This window comes from Brugia malayi (assembly GCF_000002995.4).
Source record: "Brugia malayi strain FR3 genome assembly, contig: Bm_v4_ChrX_scaffold_001, whole genome shotgun sequence".
NCBI classification, from domain to species: Eukaryota; Metazoa; Nematoda; class Chromadorea; order Rhabditida; family Onchocercidae; genus Brugia; species Brugia malayi.
Window position 1 is genome coordinate 5,189,154 of NW_025062479.1, and position 24,327 is coordinate 5,213,480.

The window sequence follows — 24,327 nt, forward strand, 5'->3', positions numbered from 1 at the left end:
TGAAAAAGTACTTCACAAATTTAAAACCTTTCTTCCCTGGATATAATTTAACCTTCCAAAGTAGTCGTGAAAAGAAATCCCAGGAGTTGACCGGTGGACTATCACAATTTCAGCAAAGTGCTCCTTCGTCAATCGCGGCGATGCGTTCTCCACAAGGGCTATATGATTGCCTTCTTGCTTCCACAGAGGCGTTGCTAATGAAATATTTGCTGGCCTGCTTATTGGCTTTAGGAATGCTAACCTAAAATCCAAAAATTTTCTAAAGTTCTCCGCTCTCCTCTCATTAGATGATTGTTGTCGGAATATTTTTATTAAAAATTCACCCCACAATCCAATCATCAGTAAGATCTTCCTTCACATCTTATTTTTTTAATCCCCCGATAAGTGACGATAATCCAGTTTACTCCAGATACATAAAATAATTGCGTGCTTCAGTCTCGCAACCAAATTTTTCAGCACTATACTTCCTGCTCATCGTCATTCATGTCTACAAATTTTACACAATGCTCACTAAACTCCCAGAACTTATTTATATCATTCGTAACCAAAACGTTATTGTATCCAAATGTGTGTGGCTTACCAGCTTGTGGGAATAAAATTTTCATCAGGGAATATTTGAAAAAAATCAAAAGCAAAAAGTAAGAAAGTTGCAAAGGCTGCTACGGTATTGATCTCATGAACAACAATGGGAACATATTTTATATATTATGAAATAATCCCGCTGAGTAGGCTTAAACGTTGAACAAACGGATAAGAAATTCCAAATAAGAACAAGTTGAGGAGAACAGATATCGTGTTCTTTTTTCTTTTCATAAATGTAAACATTAGTTATAACGAAATGTGCAACAATTCCGATGAAAAGATAACCTGTTTGAAGTAGTGCCCAACGTCTTATATTAGTTGAAAAAATCAAAAACTTTAAGCAATCAAGGGGATCTTCAACAAATACATAAAATCTCGTAATCAATATACTTCGAAAAAAAGCTATTAATTAATAGCGTAGCATTTGGAACTGACGAGCTATCTAATCAACACGATCGGTTAAGCTCAAATCAGACTGATCGAAAGGTTTTAGAAACAACTCAGAGTACGAATTTATAAAACATTATGATTTTTAAAGCAATAAGCAGCAGACTAAAGAAAAATTTAGGTGATCTGAAACGAAAGAAAAATATAATATTTTTGCAGTCATAAAATACAAAAACTTTTTGTTTTGGTTATGTATAAGCTCACAAAATTATAATAAATATCAAATTACGTACACAGAACCTTCATTCTCAATTATCAGAATTATGTATATTGATAATTGGCTTTAATACACACATCTTATATTTGTAAAATATTTTGATAAGCAATCAGAAATGTCGATCAGGTTTCTCAAATTAATCAGCTTTGACTTTATTTCGTGTCCATTTGATAAGGTTTTCAGGTGATCGAAACAGAAAGATCAATTTGCCATATAAATCCTTCAAAATATTACTGAGAATACATGCAATGTAAAATTTTATAACAATTCGAAAATTTGTTATGGAAAGTAATATCTCCCATAAGCAAAGTAATCAGACCTGTTCTAAAACGAAATCTTTCGCTTCGCGAACCAAATATATATCAAGGCATATTTTAAGTAAGTGATCCGGATTCGGAATTTCAGAAACCATGACTTCCAAACCAGCATTCATTACAAGACCACGTATCATACGTCCCACTAACATGACTACAGCTAGGTACATTGCAATAATACTGGAAAACAAAGATTAAGGAGTCAGTTTGGGATTTGTCAACGTCGCTGACAATAAGAATGTATAAATATGCAAGAAAATAAAATATTAATCAATCTGTAAAAACTTCAACAAGCGGAAGGCCAGTTATGTATTGCAAATGGTCAGTGAAGAGAGTTTGAATCGGATTAAGAAGTAACTGCTTTCAATAGACTAGCTGCTTTCTAAAAGATAAAATTCAAACTGCATACCCTCCTTGGACATATTTGCTAACAAATGATGGGAATACACGATCTACGAACACAATCATCTGCAGGTACTTTTCCGGGCGAATTTCGTATTTAATGTCTTCTAGTGGTAACGTAAGTGCTGCAGTTTCATTATTTTGAATCAGTGATGCACTCCATATCTTATTTTCCTGAAATAAATACCTACTCTTTAAGATTCTTCAAACTCACTTCCCATTTATGTTATTTGATTACATTCAAGACTTTTAAAATATCGACCAACAGATGAAACACTCACCGAAGTGTAAACGGTTCTTAGTCTCATGGATATATTGGAAAAAGCTTCCCAAAGTTTTGGATTTGACCCACTGATCACATGAAGTAAGGAAGAAGCCAGTTTCACATTTCCTTCATTGGGAATAATTACATATGGTGGCCACGCATTTTCCAACAACATCTATAGATTTGCATTAAAACAATTATACAATTCGAAAAATATGAAGAGGGAAATCAAATGTTAAAACTCACACTATGATTGTATTGACCATCTACAATTTCGGCCAGTTCGCTTCGTATAGTGGAATTTACTGGTAAAGGAATGGTTAATGTATAAGAATGTTGTGTAGAATAATCAGCATGTCTACTGTTAGGGCGCTCGCACGTGAATCTTGAAAAAAACATCAATTCATTTATTATCCGCATGATAATAAATGTAAGACTAATTTCTCAGAGGAACGATACATAAAGGTGAAGTGTATGGATGAATGCAAACACTTCACGGGAAAAACTCCTTAGAATTGAAGTCCTGGAAGATGATACAGAAAAAAATCAACTTTCAAAACAAAACAAGATATTAGCCTGAAAAACTTGTTATTTACCTTCCCAACTTTCAATGTTTATGTAAGTTTAAACCCACCGACAATTATCAAATCTATTGAGTGAATTTTAATAAATATAAATGAATATAGCCTACAATCTAAGATTACAAAAACATAAGTTCACTAGAGATTACTTCACGATGGCATTCAATCGTTTTGTTCCTTCTTTGAGTTCATACTTCATAGCAACCAATGCATCGCTCGAAATCAGCCATGGCATGTGTGATTCAGGGCGGAAACGCACTTTCTAAAAGCATATAGAGAAGTTTCTTGCTTGATACCACATAAAATACAGTACATGCTTGCTTTTGCATATCGTCAAGTTAGAAATAATAAGGATGCAAGTGAAGTTTTATACGGATGCCACTTAAAAGAGATGCTGAAAGCATCCCTGGTTTGTGCATCACATAGATTCTATTAAGAAATATAAAAAATAACAAATCTAATCTTTTTTTTTTTTTTTTTTTGGAGTTCACTGTTTAGTAGGTATTTTTCAAACTCAGGTTATATAGCAAGAAATTTTTAGTCAAAATTCATTATGATGAATAAGAAAATTACTAACAGGAAGTATTTCAGTGATAAAATTATAGTGCTTCTTGCATATCACGGAAAGATTTGTATGAACACCTCGGATGCAGTTTTTCGTCTATTATAACATATTCCTATGCAATGAACACAAATTAAATACAGTTTACCATAACACTTTCCCGATTGTATTCTCTGATAAATGCAACAGCATGACGCGCTCTTAATATCGACTCTGTGTCCGAGGAAGTGTAGTGCTCAGAGAAAGCATTTTCTAATTTGACATATTCAGCATCAGTCAGGAATTCCAATTCAATACCTTGCGATTCGATAGTGAACATGGACTAGAATTTTAGCAGTATAAAAACCAAGGAATCTATCCTTAATTCATAAAAACAATATGCAATCTTAATTCATAATTCACCACATGTACTGATCCTAAATTTCTTAATAGTAGTAATTGTTAGAGATTACTTACTCTTCTTAATTCTTTATTTAAAAACATTGTTGAAATTAAAGTTCCCTTTTCTATGAAAGTTACGATAAAGTCTTACGGGATAGCCTTCAACTCCAATGGTCAACACAACATTATTCGGTGGTAATACAATACCAATCCTATTCAGGAGCGAGAATGAAAGCAACGGCAGCCAGATAAGAAGAATAAGTCCCAATATCACTGGTACGCCCATTAAATATTTGATTACAACGCCTTTGGCTACACCTCTTGGAGTCGGAAAGTTCTGGAAATTCACTTAAATTCATTTAAAAAAACAAAATCGGTAGAATTTATAAATATTTGGCAATTAAAATGAACAAAGATAGATCATGAAAAGCAAAAAATAAAATGTTAAATTATATAAAACAGTAATATAGAAAAATACGAAAAGAGGCAAATATTATATAATTATTAATAACTTACTTTCTCATACATCCTAGCACATTTCAGATTGTAAATAATAGCATAAAAGTTTTCCATGTTGAAAAAATCAAACATCGGCATAGAAGTGTCAGCCCAAGTCCAGTCAGTGACCGTACGTAATTCAAACAAGAATGGGACGGCCATAAATCTGGAAATAACACTTTACTATAATCAAAACAATAAGAATTTTATTTTTTAAAACTACGAATAAATTTGATTTTGGCACTTCACTGCTGTAAAAAATAGCAACCTTTGAGTAATGAAGAGGAGCAGTACGAGTTATTACTGCAAGTTTTTAGCATGCCAAGCAGACACTTGAAACCAAGAGATCTAAATCATCTAGTAACCAACAACTGGTTGAATTGAATGAAATATCTCGAAAACTGGCACTGACATCTGTCTGACCAGTGAATACAGCCCACAACCCACTAATAAATTGAATGTTTGAACCAGTTTGATAATAAAAATAACTTGCAGTTTGAAGAATATCATATTCGTAATGCCGTATGCATGTGTTATAAGATTGCCTGCACACAGTGTCGGATATCCATTACGGATCTGCCAGGCGGAAATTAGGAGATATATGCATTTAATGAAGTATAGAAATTGGGCAGTTTTGTTCAGCCAAGAAGGTCTGAAATTTTTACTTATAATTTAGATATTAATTCTTCACTAAACACTACCAAAACTAATGCAAGTCAGTACACTGTTAATCTGCCTTCAGTCAACGAAATTTGAATTTACCATCTGAAAATGTTTAATCAACTGACTTGTAAGTTATTTGCGGTAAAACGAAGAATATCCAAACATGGAGGAAAATAACAACAACCAACTGATAGAGAAATTTGCATTTTACGGCTTTTCGAAGATAGAAAGCTCGGTCGATGATAATCATCAGTGATATTACAATAAGCATAATTACAAATGTTATTGGAACACGATTCGACTGAAAAGTATGTTTAAGTCAGTTAAATAACAATGCAACTGTAAATTCTGTCAACAATTTTTATATGATAAAAAAATCAAAAATTCCAAAAATATTACGCTGATATCTCGTACAACGCTTCCAGTACCACCGTAATCAAAGGAAGAAAAGCCAAAGGACACTACGAAGAAAGATAATACATCCATCAAAAACATGAACGGATATAAATCTTTTATATATCGAACTGGTGGATTAAACAGCGTATTAAAGAAATGCTTGATGCGTTTAATATGCGTTGGAGCTGCAACTTTCAAACGGAGATGATGGCGAGGAATATTTTTAGAACTGAAATTTCATACTTTTTCAGATCAGAAAAAAAGGCAAGTAATGGACTTACCTTCTTTTGTCCTTGGTACAATGCCGAAATCAGTCTGAAATTTATTGAAGATGTCGAAAAGAATGAGAAACAGTTCTTTTGTATATTTTTTACAGAAACAACAAAACTGACTTCCATGTAAATGAAAAACATACATTCATTTGCGTTGTATCCGACAAACTGGAATTAGTAGGATTGCTTATTTCTATAAGCGGAATTGATGCTTTAAACATGTCATCTGTTCCCTTCCATAGACCCAATTTTCGAAGCATATAGCGATGGAAAAAGAGAGCTGAAAACAGTGGAATATTAATCAAAATATTTATCGATTTCAATGGTTTTATCACCAAAAAAATTTCTGAATTTAAAATGTACCAACAAGTAAGGTGATATCCCAGAAAGCATAATAATCCGTCTTTCGAATGCCCAAAATTCCGGGTAGGTAATCAACAGAATTAGCAGTTCTGATAATATTTGCAGTGCTGTTAAACGAGAAGAAACCAAACTGCGCGACAAATTTGATAACTACTATCAATTCTGTGTAAGTTATCATTACAATCTAAAAAATATAATTAAAAGCTTATTTCACCAAATTCCCAATTGTGTTTGAATTTAATGCCGGCAAAGAAATACAAGTCATAGATATGAAGAAATCAGATGGACCCAAAACAAACTCAAGAAAAATTACCCAAAATATCTTTGTTGGACGAGGGTTTGTTAAGGAACCCCAAAAGAAAATGAGAAGAGGTAGTGGTAATGAAATGATGCCAGCACATCGGGCATGGTTGATTATGGCCAGAAGGTAGCAAATAACATCAGTATGAGCAGCAATGCAATATCCAACTGCGTTTACGAAGCGCAAAAACACATTTCGCTGTTCCCACTGATTCTCCACTTCACCTTCTAATCTTAAAACAAAAGTCTTATTTTCATACCCAGTTGAAAGCTTAAACTGTACTAGCCAAGAAAAAAAAAACTATATGAAGTGCGAGATTCCAGGTCAAATAATTGTCAAAGATACCTTCTAATTATTATCACTTTAAAAAAATACTTTTCGAAAATGTTTGTTACTAAATATTCATTTAAATTATGGATCACAGAAAAAAAAAAGCATCAGATTTTATAGGTTAAATATAGTGACATTCCAGGTGAAATAATTATATGCTAAATGTTAAAAATTCTCGTATATGTGTTAACTGTGTTAAATATATGCTAAATATCAAAAACTTAAAAATAATTTGTATGTTAGGAAAATTCTCGGAATAACTTCACAGATGACAAAATTTCAACAAAAAATCAAAATAACCTTTCAATGTCCTTTTCGTTTGTGACACAACGTAAATTTTGCTGATTAAATTCCTGTCGAATGTCAAACACTGATTTGGAAGTATCCACCAGTGGCTAAAATAGTACTCACGGGATTCGCAACATAATAAAGACCAGAAATTCCAAGAAAATCGGTTAGAAGTAATAAAAATTGGTAAAAACTTTCGTCAAGTGTTTTATGAAACCCAGCGGAATTTTTTCTCTCCACCAAGACATCTCTAGTAATGAAACACACACACAGATACACACTTATGGTGAAAATTTTGAGTTGTGAACTGTTAAAATCACAATCCGCTAAGTTTAAATCAACCAGCAAAATGAATTTACGAATTTATATCCACACTACGATTAATTGGCACTGGCAACAATAACATGGTATTTGGATATTCTAAAGCCAAGACTTAAGAAACTCACACTCTACTACATTCTATAAACCAATAAACTGTGAAGTATCACTAGAGCTATCGCTTCTAACAAGTTGCAGCTTTGATTTATTATGACAGAACAACAAGCAGTAGTATGTTTATGTTACAGGAACAAAAATTTTGACATAAGAGCAAATCAGTTCTTCCAGAACAACTCCTGCAACCTTTATGACAACATCTAAGGAAAAAACCAGTTACGTTTTGTAAAAATAGAGTTTGAAAGACACTTCAAACAAAGAACCAGATTAAAACTAATTTATGAATTATTTTATTTAACTCAAACATACTGGAAATGAGTGCAGCATTACCATTATTTTTCAAAAACCAACTATTTATCTGACGACCTTTTCAAAATATGGGGATGAAATCAGAGGCATGATAAATGACAGAATAATGCGCAAAAATTTCAAAAATTATAACAAAACAATACCTGTTTCAGCCTCTCCTTTAGCTTCTCTTTTTCTTTCCCAAGGACATAAGCAACATATCGATGTTCACGAGATCTACGGTTTAGGAAAGCGACAGACCAACCAAGCGCAGCAGTGAAGATCTTCTGCAGAAAACATAATCCTGCTAAAACTTGCCCTTCTGAAAATTTCCAGGTTATAATTCTAATAATACAAAGCAATTCAAGACATTAAATTTTCTAAAGCAAATTTAAGCTGTTCAAACCAAAGTGAGACAGGATTAAACAACTAACTTGAAACTATCGGTTATCTCACTATGCTACAATACAACTAGACCGGAAAAGACAAATAGCTGAATTACAGAAGTCATTAAAACTACCGATTGCTGGAGGCCAACCTATGCTATCAACAGCTTATAAATTAATAGAAGAGAATACCGAACTTCCGTTCTTCATTTTCTGATAATTCCGACACTACTACCATTTGTCGGGATGGTTTCATTTCGTCCGAAACAGCTTTAATCATACGTCTTTCTTCATCAGTTTCAATTCGTTCAGCTGAATTAATAGCATCCAAAGTTTGAGACAAATCAAGGTCACGTTGCACAGCTGTATGCATCAGCTAAAATAGTAATATGTGAGCTCAAAAATGTGAAGAAGAAATATGAATCAAAAGTATGCTTGCTCAGAACTTACAGAATTGATGTAAATATGCCCGCAACAATTCTGACTTGACTCACCAATTCCTAAAAAAATAAATCTCAATAAAAAAATAAAGCATAAATAAACTAACCTGAGCTGGGTCTAATTTGTTAAAATCACTGGCTCCTGGTGTCACTTCTGGAACAAATGTTTCCACTGGTTCATCTAGTGCATCCTCTGATGGATCATATTCGAACATATAATAATCACCAGCTCTTTTGGCTGAAAATATGAAAGCAGGAAATTTTGTTGCATTAACAGCTTCTATTCAAAGTATTCACGTTGATATCGAAAGTAATCATTTTCGTAAGATATCTCTTGATTTTGAGATTGGTGCTTTTATCTCGTCTTCTTTCAGAAAATTTAGGAAAACCTGAACGTACAAGAAATAGAGAAAAAAAGAAAGGTCCAGCAAATGTTTCATGTGTGGAAAAAATTGGAGCGAAACTGAAGTGATTAAATAGGTTAGCATATATGAATGTTAGATAAAAAGTGTATGCCGTTAGAAGCACAATTATGTAGATAAAAGGCCAAGCAACGTTTGCAGAGGGATTTTTTCAAAACAAACCAAGCACTCGGTAGTCCGAACGTTCACTCGAATCGCTCAGCCTATACCACGGATTAGGATTGTTCGGATAATGCGCCTCAGTTCCTGGACACACCAAACACAATAACAGTGGATTTGTAAAGAACGAAACACTAATAGGAACATAAAAAAATGAAATATTAAGATTCATACCCTAAAAAAAGTATTCATAATGCGGCTTGAAAAATTAGTAACACCGCTGAGTTTGAAAACAAAAACAAGAGCAGCAAATGAACAAGAATGAAGAAACTCCAGAATAACCGAACCAAATTTTTATAACACCTTTAGAACTTATAATAAATGAAACATATAAAGTTTCATTCAAAAACAAAAGTTGTGTCATTGATGGACGAATAAGTGAACAGTGCGTAATGCTGGAAACTGAAACCTGAATCACAGATAAAAAAAACCGATGAAAACAAAAAAAGTAACCAAGAAACCTACATCTAAATAAGAGAATACGACAGAAACTTAAGATTTGAACTGGAAACCATGTAAGAGTGCTAAATGTACGCGATATTCCAAAATTCAGTTATGAAATCGGCAGTACTCGAATTCAAGCCTTGAAGAGAAAAAGAACTCTAATAAAAGAATATAAGAAATCTATCGTCCTTCGTTGGATATTCTTAGCAAATGATTCTAAAGTCGTTCATTTGAAAACTTGAAAAGTGAAGAAACTACTATTTAATAATAAGATATATCAAAATATATCTAGCTTCGGAAGCATAAGTCAAAATGATATTACATTTCGATTTCTCTGACCTTCAACTGATACATTTCAAGACCCGCAGAACTGTGGAGAAAAGCCAAATGCCAAAAAAAACTACAGAGTTTTTCTATATTCAGTCCAAGTGGAAGAAAACTCAAGTGGAAACAATAAAGAAAATTTAAAAGGAAAAACAGACCTTGGCTGTATGTTTGCGGCACAAAAGCGCCAGCCTTGCTTAGACGTTTTTCGTAGTCTTTACGAATTTGATCCGTACGCATCTTAATATTTTTGAATTTTTTCTCTTGCTGTTTCTTCTGCTCTATCATCTCTCTTTCTATAAGCTGGTCTTGAAGAACCGTGCCACTGAAAAGGAAAAAGTCCGACTGACTGAGGAAGGATTTAATTGAAATCATTAGTTTAAAAAAACCATTCGAATTTAATCGATCCGAGATATTCTAGTGCATATTCCTAGATATCCAAGCATGTTGGAAAATCATATGATACCGATTCATTAGCACAGCTGTAGATCGGTATTCAACCACACAGTGTTGGAAATACCATGAATTAAAAATCCGAAGTTGTAACACTAATAAGCCAAATGCAAATGTGTCAAAGCCTATTTGTGTTTCTGACTTTTGCACTGCACATTCTTTGTCGAATTCTTGTTCTGAAAGAAATAATATACTTCATCAAAAATCAGTTTGAAAATTCTGAAAGCACAAATTTGAATTTAATAACTTACGTTCACTGGGTAAGTAATAATTGTTTATTCTGCCAGGAATTATGCTCACACAAACAATGCTAAACAACTGACGAATACAACAGAGATTTGTTTCTATCAGCGTATGGACAAAAGCACATGCAAAAATCTGAAACACAGAAAATTTTTTTTTTTTTTTTTTTTTAAAAAAAACTAATTTATTGTTTTAGAGTCAATAATAAAGTAACGAGATTTCCAAATCTGTTCAAAAATCTCCAACAAAAACCAGTTTTAACATATGACTGGACTCACGAAAAAAGAAAAGGTGGACTTGAAAATCAGGGATATTACTAGCTAGAGGAAAAGAACATCTTCAGCGTTAGCATCTCTATGATACCAGTCAAAAATATTAATGGGCTGAATAGGTTGGATTGATAACCTCCATAAATTATTTGTAAGTTGCATTGTAATTCTATATTTCAAATATCAGGAGAAAAAGGAATATAAATCTGGCAATCCAGATTAAAACTGCGAAATCGGTGACGCAAAGTAAAAAAGATTATGTCGGTAACGTATGATTCAAAAGGATACCAAAGCTAGAATAGGTAAATGAAACGCTTCCCAAAACCGTTATTGCTCCATTGCGCAGTACCATGTTGTTCCTATACTTCAAGCTGTTAAATCGACGGCAACCAATGGTATGACTACAGTCATTAAAATTCATCTTAGCTTTTGTACTGGAATTTGTTCCCCCAAGATTTTTCGTGTTCCGAAGTTTTTCTTGTCTTGAGATGCACTGAATTACAAAGTTACGAATAAAGACGATCACTTTTCTAATGAATGTACGAAAATTCAGATATGTTTCTGTATTTTCCTGATAAGAGAAGCATTCATTACCTGTGTGCTTTAAACAAAGACAAACACTGTTTTGAAATGGTAAAAAAAGTACGACAGAGAAAAATTTTTCCAAAAGATTTCAAAAAAAATGAGTGAAAATGGAGGGAACGAAAGATTTATTTACAAATTCCCTTAGAGAGTAAAGATGCTGGACTTTTTCGGACACTGGTGGTAATTTAAATATATCATAGTTCAAAGCTAGGGGAGTATTCAGTCAATATGTAAATAATCAATATGCACTAATATCTGATCACAGCAATCGATGATAAAGTGCCATTAGTTGATGTAGTACTAATAGTACGACTAATTTCTGAGAAACAATCACCAAATCTTATTCTAAAGTTAAGATACAAAGAATATTCTACTTTGTTTTACTGTTGCGAAAAAAAAAAAGAAATTCTAAACCTAATCAATGTCACGCCGAATAGGACAGGAATCCATACAGAAGTACGACTTTTGGGCATATTATATTTCTTGCCTCACTTACTACAGCACTGCTGAATGGTACCCAAAAGAAAGCTTTTTAAAGTAAAAGTGAACACTGGAATGCCCAGTAGAAATGGAAGTACAACTTTGAATGGATAAATTTAACATAACTTTTCTTGAAGTGCTGTCATATCTCGATTACATCAAGATCATGTCAGCCAAATTCTAAACAGTCCTGGAGAACTCGGAAACATATCATAAATGCTAGAAACAATTACCTGCAAGACAACTTTACAAAACATGACAAATACTGTATAGTACAAAAGTAAGTTCCACCGTTTGAGAGTCTTGCGATAATCTAGCACAATATATAAACTTGTTCCTTGCCACAGTATCCAAAACGCCAAAATAATATAACCAAGGGCAAACAAAGATACTCCACCCAAACCAGCTACTAATACCATTACAACAGTTATCCAGTGCCCGTACATGAAGACAATTATTTTCAAGAAGTCGACAAAACTCCTAGAAAAAATTTCAACATAAATAATACTTCACAGGTTAAGCTGTTCAATTAATACATCAGATTCTAAGAAAATCAATAAAAAGAGGTTTTTGAAACAGTATACTGACCGCTGTTGGGCAATGAAATCATATGTTGGATTATCCCGTCTCAAACCATTACGTCCGCTGCTCGCATAAATGGACTCATTGTCACCTGCTGGTGAGTCAGTTTCATTTCGAAAAGCATATTCCTAAAACGGATAAAAATGGAGAAAAACTGAATAAACGATTTCTTAAAATCTGGAAACCAATATGAATAATATTTACCTGACAAGCAACCATCAGTAGGAGTAGGAAGTCCGCCACTGACTTCCTTGTATCTAACTGAAAGCGATAACTAGCCAAATCCAACCAAAATATCAAATTATCATTTTGCAAAGGATCTGATAACCACCTGCTCCATGGATAATCTGCAAAATCTTTGAATACAAAGCAAGAACGTATTTACCATTTCCGAATATATTTTCAAAATTCCCCAAACAAATTTCGAGGGAGGGAAAAGCTAAGAAAAAGCAATGAAATGAAGAAATATCAATGAAAAAAAAAAAGATGAAGCAGAAACAAACTAACAGCATAAAATAAGAACTGTGGAACACATTCAAAGATTTTTTTTTTTTCTCAATATTTCCAATTTAAATAGAAATACATACCGAAACAAAGGAATGGTGGCAAACCAACATAGAAAGCATACTGCAAGGGAAACAGGACAGTTAGATAAAGAAGGAAGATAGGCCATAAGCAACGACAAGTTATACGAGAGCTGAATACAAATACCATTAACCAAATAAGTAGAAGTGTTGCCAGTAAATCCATTCGTATCCATGCCACTATGACCATCATCGTCATTGACAACTTCAGTTTTTTAAAAAGCTTACTGAATTTCATTATTTCATTTAAAAAAAATTTTTTTTAGATAGTTTTTTTTTTTTAAAAAAAAAAAACTTACTGCTAACTAAAACTCGCCCTGACTGTAACTGCCACAGTTAACAGAGGTTAATCTATTAATTATACACGGAGATATTTAACACACTCCATCATAACTCATTCCAATTTTACAATCGTCGTATACTTATTTCTGTTAAACAGTTTGCTTTCTCATACCCTACATTTTCTTTCGCTTTTGAAGCAGAAACATCGGCTGTAAATGTCCAACACCGAGGTTCGTCGAAGTTAACATAAGACCCTTCACTAAGTAGTTGCAGAAAGACAGATTTACTAAACTAAGAAGCCAGGGTAATCTATTTAAAAACAGAACTCTACATGCACAGACATATATATATATATATATAGCAAAGAAGTCAATATAATCATAATATAGTTAAAATTTTCAAAATAAATGTACCTCTAAACCAAATTTATAGAATCCATAATTGAAGAAAAACTTGATCATATCAACCAAACTAGTATCCCAATTGCTAGGATCTGCTTTCGGGAACACAAGTCCACGAGGCGGAACACTTGCCCCAGATACCAAACGTTTATGTTGCTGGCGATAGATAACAATTGCTTGTAATGCTATTGCTAATAAAGCAACAATTAAACCCTGCAAAAGATAACGTAAAATATGGCTATGTTTGAAAGCAAATATAATGGTTTGGTGTACAAACTTTTAGAATCTAAATTTTAACTCCTGATATGAAATTTAAAAGTCTTCACTTACACTGATGTAATTTCTGACGACCGGTACTTTTTGGAAACCAAGCCAGTATGCTGTTGCACTCAAAGTGTATTCAGATGAATTGCATATTAGCTCTTTCGAATATACTGGTAATGGTTTTTCTACCACAAAATGCATCTGCAAATTTAACCAATAAATTATTTCTTGAAGTATATTTTGCATAAAGACACCATTGTATTCTGCAAAATCGAGGACATCATAACAAAATAAAAAATTAACCTGGTAAACCATTCTAACTGCGATAAATGCTGATATGAATATACATAACAACCGGAAAATAGTCGAGGAGATTGATGGAACACAAACAGCAATACTAGTTAAAACCATTAATGTTAAATTGAGGGCGCATATCTGCAGAAATTTTAGTTCCAGATAGGAAATGAAAGCATAACAATTGAAATATTTTCCTATTTCAGCACCGAACATTCAAACGTGACATGAAAAGCATTTTCTTCCAACCACTGCCACTAACAAACCAATAATTTAGTAGCAAAAGTAATGAAACTGAAAGTTGTTCCATCAGAATTAACAAAACGAAAACCACATCCGTAAGTTGCTATTATTTATAAATTTTAAGTGGTAAATAAGTTCTGAATAAACCAATGAATTTACATCATTGACAGCAACAATAACTATGATAAACATGACAAGTTTGGCCACATGAGCTTCTGCAATGTTCCACAACGCTTCCACCAGACACTCTGCGATATGCCTCACTTTGGTATAAAAAATCTGTTGCTCTGTAACTAAATAAATAATCTACATGCATGAAAATGAGTTTCACATACTTACTAAAGTTCTTCAAAACTTTCAACACTTATCCCTTGAAAATCCTTCATCCTGAGAAATGACTTATGTGTAACGACAAGACATATTTCAAATCCAATTTTAAAAAATTCCAGATTTCAAAAACGAACAATACGCAGAAAAATGAGTTACCTGCCAAGGAATCTACAAATGATACGCATGTTGTTGAATGTAGAAGATAAAAATTTTGAAGTGAATTTTCATACAACTGACATTACAAAATGAACAAAGCAAGAGAGGGAGAGAGACTGCAACAAATTATTACCATTTGAATAAACCTTAAATGATTGCTGCAAAAATGAAAGAGGCTGCAGAATGTCAACCTAATAGAACAAGCCACAATTGCTCGACGTAATTATATCAGCATAAAATCACCGAAAATTGACTATGCAAAGTTCAATTAGAATAACTAATAATTGCAAGGAATTGTTCAAAATAACAAGCTAAAAGAAAAGTATAATTTCAGCTCCATTTCCATGAATTTAAAGTAAGAATAACAGTTACATGCTAAGGAAGGTTTTAACAATCAACATCTACGATTTATTACATGGAAGTAATTCTAAAAACAAATTAGCTTCAGATAATTTAATTTTAAACTGTTTTCACGAACAGGAAGCAAGCTAATGTTCATTTGCACAAGCTTTTATAGCCCATCCCATACTTACTCAACGAACAAACTTAAGAAAAAAAATATTGTACGAGCTCCGCAGATTTTGTCTGTGTAATCATTACCTAAGTACTGCAAGTGATTGAAGATAATCGCCTCATCAACCTGATAATATATAAGAAAAAGGTCGAATAAATCAACAGGCAACAAAATTATAATCACGAATTTAAGTAGGAATGATTGGAAAAAAGAGAACAGTTGGAATTTTAAATGTGAAAATCCAAAGAACTGGTTTCTCGAAGCACCGCAAAATCATGAGAACCAAAAAACGGAAGACTGTATAACTTAAATTGTAGGAAAGTGCCAAAAAATGTAATTGGGAAATAGGATCGAAAGCTTTGACAATTAAGTTTAAACTCTAGAAGTTCTCTGAAATGACAGTACGCCGTTATTTTTATTTAGACAATTCATAACATAGCTCATGACTTAACATCTGAAGCTAGGATGTTTGCAATACATTAAATTGTAACCTGTGTTAAACATAAACCAAAGAGTCCAAGAAAAAATAAATATATTGAAATCGATCAATAACAACTGCTATCCAAAAACATTCATTACGCTATTGTAATTTCAGCAGGACTTGAAAAAATAGGTAAAATCGTGAACATGGATAATTAAACTAGTGAGCATCATAACGCTAGGCTTATTACAGAGAACTTGAGGCTCTTTTCCTTTTTCGATAAAGAAGTTTCTGCAAAAACAAAAAAAGAAAAAAAGGAACCCCAAACTTTAGATTTTTACAACCATTTGATCTGCTGTAGGAAAGCTAAAGAAGCTGCATCAAAAACAACTTACCACCGAAAGTTTCTGCAGCTATCTCATTATCAGTGGCACCTGAAACAACAGCAAAGAACGGACGCCATCGATCGTAAAAGAATTTCATGTGCAACATGATCACTATGAAAAGTGAAATTGGTCCAACCAAATGAATTAGCAAAGATCTGAAAATGAATACTTGAATATCGTTGTGTACAGATATCAGTGAAGCTATAAAATAGGAACTAAATGACATATGATAATAACTAATCTTCACCCAGGATTAAATTTCAAATGAAAACATGAACAGTCCCAAAACTAGAATCAAATGTAAAGAGATCCCTACCCTTTATCTTTTTCTTGGTTGTAATTGATTAAGCCAATATCATGATTCCAGTTATCACTGAATCCTGTTGCTTTCTGCCAGATCAACGGTAATGCTGGGAACTGATAACAATATAGGACTATTACCACAGTTAATGAATATATCGTCAGGAATGCAAGGTAACTATATAAAAAACGCCATAGACAGCCAAAAGAACACTGAAAAAGTATTTTATTTTATTTTATGTGCATCCAGTTCCTAAGAAATTCAAATTAGGTAGGGTATAACATAAACTGTTTCAAGAATTATCCCAGGACCATCATATTTTATTTTCTACCTACACAATTAGTAAAGACTCGAAAACTTAAGAATTATTATTAAAAAACCAAGAAATCACTATTAAGTACAACACATTACACTCCATACAAAATTAACACGTTAAAATAATAGGATCGCTATTTATTTCTGTCTAGACATATTCTATTCCTGTGTAAATCAACGCATGATTATGAAGTTTAATATAAGTAAATTATTATCTTGTCCGCTCGAAAACCTTCGTTTTACTATTTTTCTGGATTACTTTCAGAAGACTATATATCAAATTTCAATTTTATTTTCAACTAAATAAATAATACTCAATTGCTCTACAGCAATTTACCACAAGATATAACGATGATTCCGAAAAACTAGAGATATAAATATGTCGTAAACAATTTTTTTGTTAAACACTAAGACGGCTAATGTCTTTTGATCTTTTAACTGATAGGAAATTTCCTTTTAAGAAAACAGATTAACTGAAAGTGAATAACAGTACTTATTTTTTGATTGATAAAATCAGACTTAACTCCGAATGAAATTGAATTTGAATTAATAATATTAAAAACACAACTGTTTTAAAAAGGGAGAAACATACCACTAGCAGGATAATTAGCACACTGAACGATATGAAAAAACCAACAGTGTACAGAACTGGCTGTGAATGGATTGAAATAACGAGCAAAACAAAACTGACAACAAAAATCCAGTATTTTGCAACCACTCCAACGCCAACTAATGCACTCTAGTAAACAAACAATCAAACCATTATCTTTAACAAAAAAAAAAGAAATTAAATTACCGAGTTAAATAAGTAACTTTCACCTATATACATGTATACGTTAAAAAATTTTTTGAAATCAAGGGATAATAAGGTGGCTGCATCAAATGTAAAAAAACTAGACCGTTACAGATGCAGAGTGCCAAAAACTAGTAACAATGTAGTGAGATACCCCATTAGCAAAGGGAGAACGATTCAAAACACAATCTAGAAACGTTTGCTAAAACTCTCACATGTCTCACATTTATCACCAAAACCTGCGAAATACATACCCATATTATCCGACAAAGCGAAGAATATGATCGCAAATGATGAGTGTTAAAAGAAAACCAAATCAATATCTAAACTTACCTGAGATGACAATGCTTCATTACCAGATATACCGATAGGACCAGTTGTTGAATTAGTACTAGATTTTTCATGAAGATATACCCGAGGTAGTGCAAAAACTGGCAAGCTCAATAAACCCTGAAAGTGCAAAAACTTCCATAAAATATAATGAACAGTGAAATAGAATGGCAAGAAATTCACACTAAAAAAAAACAAAAGGACAGAATTTTATAGTTTCAAGACAAAAAAGATAAAAAAATTCTAGTGAACTAAATAGTAGAGTATTACAATCCTTTTTCATGGGTCTCATGAATTATTAACCAATCGATAATAAACATTGGTAGTCAAGCCAAATGTAAAAGCGATTGCAGAAGTCAAAATTATATAAACAGATGAGTGTTTTCGAAAGTTATTCGAAGTTTTAAACAACACAAAATACACCAAATTTGCAACCAGTTAACAAATTTCTAAGAAATGTAGAAATCTGAACCATTTTGATTAATACCAGTAGATTTTACCCACCCCCAAAGAAGTAAAAATCTCTTTTCACTGCTCTCACCAACTCTGCCTCTTCCCCTCTAGGACAACTAAAAACGTAAAAAAAATTCCCCACCAGTTCTAATGCATTCAAAAGTCAGCTTCTATCTTCACGCATAGAAAAAAACAGCAGGAAATTAAGAAGCAATAGAATCATGGTATAAACAGTCTTTCCTCCGCTATTCCATCATTTTCAGCATCACCTTTTACGGAACTTCTGCCTTATAGCAATTTATCATTTCTTTACACAGTGATTTTTGCATTTATTATACAGGAACACATTCAGTAAACTTCCTTCATTGATTAAATGACTCAACATTGCTCCACCTTCCTTCTCCACACAATCTTAGGAAGTGGTTACTAACTTATTTCATAGTGTTTCACAAACTGTTGCCTCTTTCAAACAGGATTCAAAGGAAATTCAAAGAAAATAAATCAAATTTTCCCATGAAATTCTAGAAACTGAAGTATGCTGAAGGCTCTACCCACCCGACAAAGAGCAAACCTTAGTGACAAGAGTAATGAACGCTGCAGTTCGATTAGACGCGAAAATGAAACCAATAAGTTCCATAGAGCTTGACTGCGGCAGTTCATGTTTGATATCCATGCTGCACACATACTGTGCAACAAGTAGGAACTAAAATCAAAATTATTCTCAGACCTATTTAAAACAAATAAATATTAATAAATCACTATCGAAACAAAACTTTCTTAAATCTCATCATAAAAAAAAAAAAAAAAAAAAAACAACAAAATAAAACAGACTTCAACATACGCCATAAGTGGTGGTGATGCTCGAAGTGCCACAGTGCGTGTGTTTTTGAAAACCAAAATAATGCAAGCTTCTACTAAAAATACCAGACCAAATACTGAGTGGTAAAGAAGAGCCCAGAACTGAAAATTTAAATGGTGATATTATGCAATGAGGTAATATTCTGAGCTTCCGGTACATGCATAAAGCGGTTTCTTATATAATCCTTCAATCACAAACTACACTGCAGAGTTTTTGACAAGTTTATATCAGCTAAACAAGCTTCTAGTGAACTAAACTGCATGTTTAAATTATAACTAAAGTGAAAACATATGCCTAATAACACTGCTCAAGCAAAGACAGGAATACAATTCACTAAAAAATTAATATTTTTGAAGCATTCTTATCGCAAAATAAAGTAAAACCAAACATTACCGTCATAGCCATTAAAGAAAAAACATGAAGATGATGGGAAACAAAAGTTAGTGAAGCACTAAATCCTTGAGATATTACTGTCTCATGCTTTCCTGGTCCTGGAAAGTCTGATTCTAATTCGATTCGGAATTAAAATTCATACTGGTAGTCAAGAACTTTAGATTAAAGAAATTTACAAGTATTTCTTGCATGAGATATTATATAAATAAAACTAAGATGAACTGAACATAAAAACAGATGACAAATTACCAATAAAAACGACTGCTATCTCTTCGTGGTCAGCATGAAACGGATTAACCTGATCCAGTGATAAATTTCGGACACTGTGAGAATTTGCATCGCTTGCAAGAAGCTATAAAAGAAAAACACAGGAATGTTGAGCTATGCAGTTGCAGATGATTTCGATAAAACAAAGAAGAAATCAAATCTAACAAGTAATACGAATAATGAAAAAGTAAAAACGTATAAATCAAAGGTTGACTGAAGAATGTTAAGGCAAACAAAAGCGGATGCTAAGTGAAACTAAACTTTGAAAATCTGAATTAAATAATTATAACATTACGAATTACCGAATCATTACAATCCTTTCCCAACCCCCCCTCCCACCCTCCAGCATGCTTATTTACATCAAGCTACATTTAATTTTTTCATTATCCACATCAGTAGTTGCCCCTTAAAATGATCTGTATTTCATGATCCCGTTCTATAATGTGATTCGAAAATATGTAGTTTAAGAAACAACATATGAGAAGTAAGAAAAAAAATAACTGTATAGAATCTGGAATTCATATCCTCATTCAATGCTTAAAAGAATTTAGCACTAATCTTCAAATAGGGAAGGAGAACAAGCACCGCAAAACAAGACAAATATACTTTACAACTAAAAACTACTGACACTCAACCAGTAAAAAAATAATCTAAAAAAGTTACTGAAGTGAAAATTCATTACAAATTTTGAGAAATCAAAAAATAAATAGAAGTGAATAACTGAATGCCATCGAGAGAAGTTTGGATAAAGCAGTTAGAAACAACTCTTACCTCATCATGCATTATACTTCCAGTGTCTTCGCAAGTCTTATATTTACGATAAATTTCACATCTTGTAAAACTACACTGAATAATTAGAAGGTGATAAAGAACTAGTACAGCTGCTGCATTGGCAAATGTTGTCCAATAATCAAGTGAAATGACATTCACTGACCACCACATATTGCAATCCGTGTATAAAATAGGGACAAAACCAACCAAACTGTAACAAATAGCAGTTAAAAACCTTTAAATCTGAAAATATATTCAAGAGTATCCAAAATTTTTGAAACGAATTAATGCTGTACCTAATCAAGTTAATCTCTGCTAACCATTACCGCCTGAATAATACAATTTGAAGTACTAATCATCATTTATATTCCAAATTACGGCTTGCATCCTAGTCACTTTGCTAATCCACATGAAAAGGTAAAGTAACCAGAATAAATTACTATCCTACAAGACGGAATTTTTGTAGCCGAAGGAGTAAACTCAGTTTTAGCGAAAACATATGAAAACCATACCGAGCAAAAAATGATTGTCCAAGTATGATGGTTTGAAAGAATGGTATCTGATATATATAAAGCAACAGGAAGTGCAATGCACAAAAGAAGATGATTACACGTTTAAGAATATTGAAGACATGGCAATGAAGGGGTTTGTACAATGCCCACAACGTTGTAATACAAAGAAATGTAATGAAATAAATGGAGTTGAGAACACATGGCTGAAAAATAATTAACAAATCATTCAATTTTTAAAAAGAATATTACAATGAATGACTTCGTTGTAATTTTGGATAGAAATTTCAAATTTACATTTTACTTCAATTTGAATCTGGCTAGGACTCAAAATCAAAACTAAATACCAAATCTTATGCATTTCAGTAACCTGAAAAATGCCGGTTAAACCGAGAGCCAAAATTACTGCAACGTCTGAGAGCCTTTTCAGAAACAAAACCAATGCTTCACTGTTGCTTATTTTCGTAAATTCAGTAGTGCTGAAACGAAAAAAAAAAAAAAAAAAAAATGTAACGTTTACTGTGACTCAGGAAATATACGACACATCAAAATAGTATGAAAGAGCAGATTAGAAGTATTACCCTGAAGTTTCCCGTACTATTTGCACATTAACGATATGGCTGCTACTTCCGAAATCTTCATTTTGATGAATAAGAAAACAACAGCCTGTAACCAGAAGAGAAGCTACAAGTGCCAGTAATTCAGGAAGAATTACACGTATTGTATCGAAGCCAGAATAACGTTTGATTCTGAAAAGTTTCGAAATGACAGTTCGAATTTATTGGACATGAAACTTCCTCCATAATTACTGTTATCCTTGTCATAATTACTGTTATCAGAAAAGCACTTTTAGCTTTGCAATGCAAACTATGAGATAGATATTCATTCAGCAGTTAAAACCATCACTGATATTTTTCGAAATCACAAAGACACATTTTCAGCCTACATGAAAAAAAAAGAAAAAAGCTACAATTCTCTGCTGACTGGCTAGTAAAACTTATATGTTTGTGTAGTGGGCAAGATCACACATTTTTCACTGCATTAAGTTGCTAAAATACCTTGTGATCTCAATAAGAATCGAACGGTTACGTATTGGTTCCTTTTCAGAACTCAAATTAATGGAATATCAAATAAAGTAAGTCCATACAACATTATCTAGGAACAAATGTCAACACGACATAGCTGGTAAATAAAATATTTTGTCTGCACATACAATATTATACTGGAGATTTCGTTACTAGTCAACTGATCAAATACATACCTAACTAATCCAATCTGTCGCAACCAAAAGTTCAAAATTGACATATTGCATGTTTTGGTGTATTCATCGATATTCGGCTGAGAAAATGATTCATAAATCTGATAGCTCAACTGAATAGCGGAAGTAAGCAGTGCCGTTAGCAAGACGGAAATGAAATAAACACGAAGTGACCGTTGAATTGGTCCATATGACAATATGGGCCCCAAATGCGGACCAATTAAGGCGAAAATAATGTAGGTGATGGAAATAAAACATGGCCGGATGAATGCGCCTGGAAATAATATGAAAGCTGGAAAATATGCAAAACAGTGAAACGATCCAACCTCACACTTCAAATCAAAATACATTAAAGTTACAGTATAACATATAAGACTCTAAAACAAACCGGTAAGTAATGCTGTTGGAAGAACAAATCGGTATAAAACTTTTTTTAGCAAAATAAAAGCCATATTTAATTCTTGTTGTGAATAAATCTTATCATCATCGGAATACAGTCACCTTATCAACGCACTCTTCTTTCACGTTCACCTGTAAACACTTCCTTTTATCACTTAGAATGTAACAGAAAAAGCAATGAAATAAAATATAGAGTATCATGGAATAGTGAAAAATAAGTGGAGAAATCTAATGACTATTCAGTAATAAAAATGATTAGCTACTACGGAACGGACGGATTGGTCCAGCGAACTTAGATTCGTGTTCAAATTTTCGTGAAATGTTTCGAAAAAGTCTAAAACGTAAGCATTCCAACATCTGCAATTTTTAAGTACATAAGGGAAATTTAACTAGGTAAAAAAATTGGGAATTGAAACCTAATTATAGCAACTTTAGCCGGAAAAAACTAATGCAAGCACGAAATAATCACATTAATAATCTACTCTCATCGAACAAGATAAAAGAACTACGGAGTGACGAATAAGTCGAGAAAGAAAAAATGGATACTAAAAGTAGAAAGACCAGATTCACTGGATGGCGAAGACTTTCATAATTAGTCAGATTAATCTGAACGACCAGGAAGATCTCTCTGTTACGCAAAGACTACAAATAAGCATACCATACGCGAGAAACTATGCACGCATAATGTCATGATTGCGCCACATATACATCAAATAAACCACTCCCATAAGCTATTGATCGATAAAGCGCTATTAGCAAGCAATCGTTGTTTGCACAGACCTCCTCCATAATTGCTACGATAGTAAATACATAGCATCTTCAAAATTTCGGAATGTGTAATGGAGAGAACAATGGGACAGTGGAAGCTAGTAGCGGTGTAAAAAAGTTGTGACCAAATGTATTTTGTCCCACCGATATACGCATGTGAGTCGACTCAAAGGAACGCAGTTAGGCGCATAGAATACTAGTAAAAATGACACACTATCTTCTTCCATAACTGTGGGCGGACGCTGGAAAGTAGGTGAGAGGCCATGTTGCTACTTTTTTGCATTTTCTTAGAAAACGGTCCGGAAATCAGCATGTAGCAAGAACTACAAAGTTCGAGATAACTTGGAAGGAAGTGTAGAAATTGAACCGAACAGGACTCTACTTCATAATGCGTCTTCTGGTCAATTACATTTCCAGCTTCTCTGGTCAAGATTCAGATTTCCTCTCTGAATAAAGATTTGACCCATGAATTCTTCCTAAAGACAATGAAAGAGTACTGAATGACCATTTTTATGCAGCAAACTCCCAACAGCTTAATTTTCTGTTCGAAGGTAACAATCTATAAATGATTTAGTGAATCAAAACATGGGCTGGATGGAAAACAACACAAAATATAAGCTCTCCCAATACTTGAATAAAAGAAAAAAAAAACAGGTCGACATGT

At 33.0% G+C, this 24,327-nt stretch overlaps 1 protein-coding gene across 2 annotated transcripts; it reads right to left on the reverse strand.

The window, feature by feature from the left end:
• Positions 1-1,382: 1,382 nt before the first annotated feature.
• On the reverse strand, positions 1,383-22,948 carry Bm2127 (Uncharacterized protein; the record flags this gene model as incomplete). 2 transcript variants are annotated; one of them, XM_043073687.1, is made up of 46 exons in its annotated part: positions 1,383-1,466; positions 1,566-1,740; positions 1,970-2,136; positions 2,244-2,402; positions 2,474-2,612; positions 2,958-3,070; positions 3,519-3,692; positions 3,903-4,088; positions 4,268-4,415; positions 4,743-4,901; positions 5,038-5,213; positions 5,312-5,493; positions 5,590-5,623; positions 5,724-5,860; positions 5,944-6,127; positions 6,257-6,476; positions 6,875-6,969; positions 7,750-7,907; positions 8,164-8,347; positions 8,519-8,649; positions 8,996-9,079; positions 9,919-10,085; positions 10,227-10,389; positions 10,465-10,591; positions 12,024-12,270; positions 12,379-12,500; positions 12,577-12,719; positions 12,960-13,161; positions 13,652-13,852; positions 13,970-14,104; positions 14,207-14,338; positions 14,600-14,733; positions 16,257-16,402; positions 16,564-16,760; positions 17,456-17,602; positions 17,990-18,106; positions 19,011-19,142; positions 19,271-19,399; positions 19,692-19,789; positions 19,941-20,043; positions 20,730-20,940; positions 21,242-21,444; positions 21,609-21,717; positions 21,820-21,987; positions 22,500-22,770; positions 22,885-22,948. In XM_043073687.1, the coding sequence occupies 46 exons, from the start codon at positions 22,946-22,948 to the stop codon at positions 1,383-1,385; spliced, it is 6,957 nt and encodes a 2,318-aa protein (XP_042929621.1). The 2 variants fall into 2 exon arrangements, with proteins under 2 accessions (XP_042929621.1, XP_001899328.2); XM_001899293.2 differs by lacking the exon at positions 8,996-9,079 and having other exon boundaries at positions 14,600-14,727.
• Between the last annotated feature and the right edge of the window lie 1,379 nt (positions 22,949-24,327).